At 49.6% G+C, this 7,920-nt stretch overlaps 1 protein-coding gene across 1 annotated transcript; it reads right to left on the reverse strand.

Annotated features, from left to right (window-relative positions):
- Positions 1-1,394: 1,394 nt before the first annotated feature.
- PCBD1 (pterin-4 alpha-carbinolamine dehydratase 1) lies at positions 1,395-3,177 on the reverse strand. The gene is made up of 4 exons (XM_010223611.2): positions 3,164-3,177; positions 2,425-2,556; positions 1,973-2,053; positions 1,395-1,496 (listed from the first exon to the last, which is right to left on the reverse strand). Exons 1-4 carry the CDS (start codon positions 3,164-3,166, stop codon positions 1,398-1,400), a joined length of 315 nt encoding a protein of 104 aa, XP_010221913.1. The 5' UTR covers positions 3,167-3,177; the 3' UTR covers positions 1,395-1,397.
- Positions 3,178-7,920: the final 4,743 nt, after the last annotated feature.

Below are 7,920 nucleotides of genomic sequence, written 5' to 3' on the forward strand. Positions count from 1 at the left end.
GTTCTCTACTGTAAATGTAATCTTCCTGTGGTCAGGAGGAGACCACTGTACTTCACTGCATAGTTTTGTTCATCCTTGCCATTCAATATGTAATTGGCATCTCCTTTACCATGCCACGTGGTCTAAGGAAAATGATGAGACTAAGAGGCTGTACAGTTGCTTAAAAAGAGTTTTGTGGACTGGATTATGCTCCGAAACTGGATGGTACTTTAGGCTTGGAGGGAACTTCCTGGCTGTAGAATCCTGCAAGATTTCTGGCTGGTTTGGTTTAGCAAGCAGCCCATTGAAGTCGTTACCTGTACAAAGCACTCCCAAGGGAGCTGGATGCTCCAGGGTATCAGACTGAAGAATATCCAGTGGGATGGACCAAGAAGAGATATCCTCCTTCATGCCGTGGATTTCACCTGCACTTTTCTGCTGATTTCTGGGAAGGGGGCAGGCACTGACTGTTTTTAATGAACTTCTGGCACAAGAGTTCACCTGATGGCAGTATTTTGTGTCGCTCTGGTTTGCCACTGTGTAAATTGTAGGCTGAAGTAACTGAAGAGATGATGACAGAGGGCCTAGTTTGCATTAAAAAATGGTACATTTAGCTACATAGGCTTGTTGAACCTTTTTCTGATTGAATGCCTGGGGACTGGATGGGGACCCATCACAAGCAGTGTGTTGTGTGCTTTGAGTGCACCTGCACGTTATTGCCAAGTTACTGTGCACCTGGAGTGAAGGCCTGGTGGCCCCAAATCCACCCAGAACCTCTGTGCTGATGTTATCCCACTGTAATCAGCTTCTGACCCAAACCTGGACTGTTTTCATGCCTTCTGGCTGTCCTTTGCCTGTTTTTAACCTTAAGTATGGAAATTATGCTTGTTTAGCATGAACATTTTCTGCCCTATCTGCTCTGGCTTTTTAGGCAGTGCTTTAATAATCTCATTTTCTTTTAGGCCCCACTTTCCTGCAGGAGAGAAGACCCAGGCCAGTGCCTGGCTTGGAAAAACCAGCTGCTGTAACTTTGAAAAAAAGGAGCCTCCTTCCAAGCTGATGTCAGGTTAACCAGGAACTTTATTGTAAACACTTTTTCCTGGTTCTTTACCAAAAGGCCACAGTAGGGGGTGAGCTCCCAATACCTGCTTTTAATACTGCTCGAAGAAGGTTACAGCAATAAACACATTGCACGTTGCGTGGGACAAGGTCAGGCGTGGAGGTGTGCGAAGCAGTCGAGGCTGCCTTCCCACTGCAGGAGAAGGGTCTCCATGGGGTGAAGCGGTGGGCTGCAGTGGGATGTTGGATGGCCCATGCTATCCTGGTCTAGAAGCAGCTTGGAGCACATGGTGAGGGGCTCTAGGTGAGATGTGGGATGTCAGTTTGGGTTGATTGGGCCTTTATGTGTTCCTCTCCGGTCAGGATAGAGATGCTGCGACCTGCTCTATGAAACTGGCCAAATTGATGTCTCGCTCAGACAAGCCAGCGCATTCATGGGTGCTCAAGGTGATGTGAACCTAAAGCAGACAGAGACCAAGTGTTGGCAGGAAGGGAGAGAGTGGGTCCCCTACCTCTGTGTCCCAGGCAGTTGTCACACCATGGAGCAGGTAGCCCTGTCACTTTCTGCAGGCTTGTTGGTGGCATCTCTGGGGGTGGGAGCAATGCCTGGTGGCATCTGGAGCCTGGTGGGGGTAATGACTCTTCCGTTATTTCACTCTGCCCCACTTGCACCCCCTATATCCAAACCAGAGCTTCCCCAGCCCTGTCTGGTAGTGATTTAGAAAAATGGCCTGGTGGCAGCCCTGCCAGCTGAGCTGGCCAGGACGGGAGGAGAGGACCTGTGTGCAATAGCCACTAGCCACCTGTAATATGCAGATGGAAGGGTATCCATGGGAGGAAAAGCTACTGCTGCTCTTGAGGCTCTTCTGTTCCTGCTAAATGGGAGCTGCGACGGGAGAACCCTCCCAGTGATCCCTGCATCCATGTTTCTTACCTTATTGTACACGTTGAACCACTCGGGGTGGTGGTCCAGCTTCTCTGCCTGCAGAGCCACGCGGGTCATGAAGCCGAAGGCCTGTCCAGGGTGTTAAGAAGCAAAGTTAGTCTTGAACAACTTATCCTGGGATTATTTTTTTCCCTTTGTGGCCCGTTATCAATGATTTTCCTCCCTGTATTGCTAGCAAGTGAAGCAGCTCCAAGGCTTGGTTTGTGCTGTGTTTTTGGAGGATTTCTTTGAGAAGAAAACCCCAAGAGAAGAAACCCCACTCAAACCAACCCATGTGCTGGTTGTGTCCTTTGGTGTCCCGGTGGTGTTACCTTGCTCAGTCATCTGCTTTCAAGAGAAGCAGAGCAGGGTTTCTGTGCCCGAGCCATGCAAAGGGAACCCCCTCATGCCATGTTTTCCCCACTGCCTGCCACCACTGAACTCGGCAATGCCGCTTGTACCCGATTGAAGTCCTTGAAGTGGAACTCCTTGTAGATGGCGTCTCGCCCTTCCACCTCGTTCCAGCCCACGGCGCGCAGGTTGGGGAGCAGCTGCTCCCTCTCCTCCGTGCTCAGTCGGTGGGCTTTCCCTGCCTGTGGATGGGGTTGGAAAGGGGATCGGAGGTAACATGGAGAGAGTGCTCAAGTGATGGAGGCATCCTCTGGGTTATTTGCCCAAGCAGAGCCTCCTGGGCTACTATGGAGTGTGTGTGTGTGCAAATACATAAATATATGTAAAGATATATATATATATATAATACATATGTGCATCTAAGCTGCTTTGCTTTTAGAGGTTGCAGAGCCACCCATCCTGAACAGGAGGGTTTTTATTTCCAGAGCAGTGTTGGCGGAAGGCCCCTAACGAGGAGTGCGGGGAGGCTGAACAGCAAACACAGCTCCGTGCAATAAACCCACGGCCCTTGCCCTGCTGCCATGGCCCGATAAGCCGCCTCCGGGTCCCCTAGCAACGGGCACAACGTGGGCACGGCTGCTGGTGGCCCCCTTGTTGCTCGCAGGCCCAGTTTGAGCCCTGCAGCGGTCTGCCCGCTCCATGAAAGCTCATGAAAACGTCGTCATGGCCGTGCAATTACTGTTTTTCTTTCCGCCTTTCCGCAGCCCGGACATTGGATCCCGGCGTTACCCATTAACCGCGGCGCCCCGCATGCCTCCGCTCTCCCGCCTCCCTGCGCGCTCCGCTTACCATGGCGCGGCGGGTCCCCCACGGTGCCGGCGGTGCCCGCGGAGCGCGGCGGTGGTGACGGTGGTGGTTGTGGCCGTGGGAGGCGTGGCGAGGAGGCTAGGTCCACCCCCGGGCCACCCCTTGGCCTCCTGCGCTCAGAGCCGTCCCCAGGATGAGGCTTTGGATGCAGGCCCTGCATCCTAGGAGCTTGCTTGGAGGTCTCTCCTGTGGTGGGACCGATGCTTGTGTGTTGTGGCTGGTGGGGAATGACTGCTTGGCCACCAGCTCCAGGGCCTTGGGGATTTGTTGGAGACGTGTTTTCAAAGCTCGTGTCTGGTCTGGAGCAGCTGAGTGTGGAAGAGGCAGCCTGTGTGTGGAGAAACAGGTTTTGAGAAACACAGGTTTGAAATCCTCTAGGAAAGAGTTAGACTGGGGTAACATTGCTCTTGGTTTGTCCTTGAAATCAAGTGCCGTGACATGACTGAGTGATGTGATGACTGCCAGCTGCTTGTGTCATGAGCGTAATTCTCCACGTCCATGGGATTTTGCTCTGTGATCTGAGAGAGATGCTGGGTGAGATCGTGCTAAGGCCATAGATTGTGTTTGTCCAAGGGAAGGTATCAAAAATACCTTCTCCCCACCCTTCCCATCGTCCGTTCTGGGAATGGATCAATCATGTAACCAGGGAAGCTTGGGGAAGGCTGGAGCCTGCTGCGAGGGAGCCCTCCTGTATTAACTCGTTTCCTTAATTGCAGTCCTAATTTGAGGTTCTTTGCTGAACAGGTTGGATTTGGGCGCTGCGCATTAAGATGTGGCTGCTGTAACAGCTACTTCTTGTCACTAGAGGTCAGGAAAATGCTAAGAAACTGGTGATCTCCCTGGATTGCAGCCTCTTGCATTGAGGGTGTAGAGCTGGGGCCTCAGAAACCCATCGACCATGAGAAGATGTTGCTGGCATTATCCTCAAAGGTATCCTCTGCTCCTGCCTGGACCTGATGACTGGGCGCCGTCTGAGTCATGTCTGCCCTCTCCTCGAAAGCTTGTTCTCCCAGTCATTGTTGTGTAAAAACCATGCAGCACACGGGAAACAACGTGGTGGATCATGGTGAAGCTGTATTTGACATGGGAATAAGCAACCTCTTGAGCTGTTGTTCTGCTCAGGGTGTGTGGCCAAACAGAGAAGGTGGAAGGGGAAGGCTCCTTGATTTTCCAGCCTAGCAAACCAGAATTGCCCTGGTGGCTTGTGAACTTGCTTGGTGTGTTTGTGTGGGGATCTTATCGTGACTCCCAAGGCGTATGCTCCTTATAGGTAGGTAAGAGGTAGGGTGGCAGGTAGGGTGTCTCCTGAGCCATGTTACTACAGGCCTTTGGCTACTATTTGTATTCTTAAGTCCTGGAAGTCTTTGAGCTTATCTTCAGCTTTCTCATTTCACGTCTTGGGAGCATCGGTTTCAGTTTGGCTCCTTTCTCTTGTCCTCAGTTAGACTAGGCTTGAAGCCCCTGCTCACCTGACTGCCTTGACTTCTAAGGAAGAAAGGAAGGAAGAGAAAGAAAGAGGAGTTAATTGTTATAAGATAAAGGCAATGACGATAGAGGAAGGGGGAAAAGGAGGTGCTGAGCTAGGGAGATGGAGATACCTGTGAGACAGAGGCAGGTAGGGTATGGTGGGGGATTGGGGTGAGATTGCTGGAGAGGAATGATGCTCAGGCCCACGATTTTTGCTCTCCAGAAGAGCTGACCTGTGACTTATATTTTCCACATCTGTTTTTGGGAGTAGTTTTATAGATTTTTTTTCTTCCATATCAGAGCTGAGAGAGCAGAGATGGAGCGATACTTTTTTTTTTTTTTTTTTTAATTACTACTTTGTGTGATAAACAGTCTGCTGGTTGCTTGGTGTGCTTGTCCCTCACAGATTGTCTGTGGGAGTTCACTGGGACATGCAGTGGCTCCTTAGCTTCATTTCTGTCCCTCCCAGAAGGGTGAGCATAATATTGATGGAAGCACCGGTGCAAAATCCAGAGATGGAGTGTGGTGTACCTACTGGGGATATATTGGCAAGTTTTACATGTTTTTGCTCAAGTCTGGTCTGTCATGGAAGAAATTAATGTGTGAAATTCATGTCGTGTAGAGTACTGTTTTTATTTTCTCCCCTCTTCCCTGTTAGCATTAAGCACATCCTTTTGATGAGGTTACTCTCTTATTTATATTGCCACCTCTATTTCTGCCTGGCCTAATGAGTTTGTGCTGCTTTTTGCAAACTGAATTCATCTGCTTTGCTTGTTCGCACCGTTAGTGGGAACGACCACTGGACCATGCTGCCTGCGCCGTTTGTTTGAAGCAGGATAAAAATTAATGGGAAAACAGTGTACACAGCATCTTAAGGAACTGAAATACCACCGTGCTTCCCCCGTTGGGGGTAGCAAATTAAATAACCCAGCAGCTCATTTCAAAGTGCAAGGATAAAGTGTTTCTTGGGCAGGCCGGGTAGGAAGGGAAGAGATGAAATGCTGCAAATTGCCACTGATTTGCAGCCTGGACTGCAAATCCAGGCTAGAATTCAATGTGCTAGGTGGAAAGGGAGCTGCGCTTGAATTCCAGCTGCCTCTGTTCCCTCTTGGACAGCTCTGTCTGCGGAGAGATTTGGGGCAGGAGGATGGTTAATGGTAGTGGCTTGCCTGGTCCCCTGGACCAGGGTGGTCCTTCTGCATATGCCAGAGGCTCCTGGGTGGTCTGGGACCATCCAAGGGAGCCAAGTGAGCTCTTGTGGGGTGTTGCTTCATGGCACTTGATGCCCTGTGCTGGTATCTCAGACCTAATGTCCCATGGTGAGATAGCCAGGAGCAGCCCACAGGGCGAGCTACCTGCTACATCGTGGTGATTTGGATGACAGTGTTGCAAATAGCAACGCCAGGAAGGAGCATATTCCTGGGAAAAAGACTTGCTGATTGCCCAGGAAGGAGGAACAGGGAGTGTATCTCTCTAGGAATCAGCTGATATTAGAAGCTCTAGGTCCCAGCTGTGTTGGGTGAGCTTGGCTCCCGTGTGGACTCTTCCTGGATTTCTGCTCGAGGTTGCGGACTGGAACTTAAGGCTCCTGTTTCTAGTGGTGGCACTTTATTTTACAAAATCATTCAATAAAAACTCTTTCCACAGGGCCTATGAACTGGAAAAAAAACAGATCTCGTAGAGCTGAGGTGGTTCTGGGTCACGTTTTGCATGCAATTCACTGGCGGAAAATAACCAACCGTCAGGAATGATTTTGGTGCAAGATTTTTCCTTTCGTTGCATTACCATCTCTGATGACATTTAAGGGGCAACCTGATATCTGCTCTGTGTCTAGCCTAAGAGTAAGAAATAGTATACCACTTTCTATTCTTTTATTCATTTTCATTTGCACTGCTAGAGGATTTAGCCCTGTTTTAGAGCTCAGAAAATCTTTTATAGAGCTGCAGAGTAGGTGTTTTAGAGCTTGGGGGAAACTTTAACCAACTGGAAAGCAGGCAAGGACCTTTCTTCTTTGCCTTGTGCCTGTGTCTTCCCTGGCAGTAAAGATGGTGCAAAGGGGCTGTCTTTATTTTCCAGATCACTATAGCCGGTGATTAAGCCTGCCGTGTCAACAAAAAGCATTAAGACCTCTGCTTTCTGCTGATGCAGAACAATAATTTGTGGCTGAGGCATTACCGAGGCATTAGACACCGAAATTATGACCGCTCTGTCAGATTGGCTGGATAATTTTTACTCCTAAGCCTTCCACCAAGATGATTTTCAGTGCTTGGAAATTAGTCTTATTCTGCGGAGCTGTCAATGTCTCCCAGCTGTGTCAGTATTTGCTCTAACAAATGTGTGTATATATGATACAGCTATTTCATCATAATTCTCTGCACTTCTCCAGGCACCCAGGAAGCTTATCTTAAGTGCAGCTCTCCTTTCCCGGGGGTCAGTTTTGCTAATTCTCTTTTTTCCTGCGTTTGTTTTATGGCAGTGTAGACAAGCCTCAGAACAAGCTTGTTAGTTTTTTCAGCACGCGGAGAGATTTCCTGCTCCAAGCAGCTTATGCTTGAAAGGGGGCTGCTGGGAGAGAGAGGAAAGTCTTATTTATGCAGGTAGGAAACTGAGGCAGAGGGAAACAGAGAACCTGGCTCCTCAGGGGTGGTAGAGCACCAGTTTTTCAGGGAAAGCTTCTCCCTGAGCACTCCCGGGCTCCGTAGCAGCTCATCCTGCATCATCCCTGGCAGGAGGTGGAGATGCCGATGAACCCTTGGGGAAGAGTTGCTGCCTTTGCCACCCGCAATGCAGGTGAGCGTGGAGCCTATGGTGGCACCACCTTCTTTCCAGACACGCTTGCTGACCGAGTGGACCTCTCATCAGTCACTCTCCTCCTAACTCTGCTAATTAATCAGTGCTCTCACTGACAGCTCTTGACCATTAAATAACTTTCATTAGTATCCAAGGCCCGACTGCATGGACGGACCCATCTATCTTCATTAGCTCTTGGATTTCGATGCCATGAAGAGCAGCCCTGAGTGACAGTAAAAGGACAGTTTCTTGTCTAGTCCCTTTATCATCTTGCTGAAAACTGACCTTTCCGATCTCTTTTTATTCCTTGTTGCACGTGGGCTGAAGGAGAAGATGGGCAGGAACTTCAGCTCCTCTCCCTGTCCCAAGGGATTATCCTTAGTGAGGGAAAAACAAAACACAGGATCCTCTTTAAAGGCGAATAGATAACCTATAATTATGCTCATTTTGTAAGTAATCCGAGAATGCCTCTCAGGTCAAGA

Source organism: Tinamus guttatus, unplaced genomic scaffold (genome assembly GCF_059628265.1).
Source record: "Tinamus guttatus ecotype Peru unplaced genomic scaffold, ASM5962826v1 Tinamus_guttatus_pri_ptg000023l, whole genome shotgun sequence".
Taxonomy (NCBI): domain Eukaryota; kingdom Metazoa; phylum Chordata; class Aves; order Tinamiformes; family Tinamidae; genus Tinamus; species Tinamus guttatus.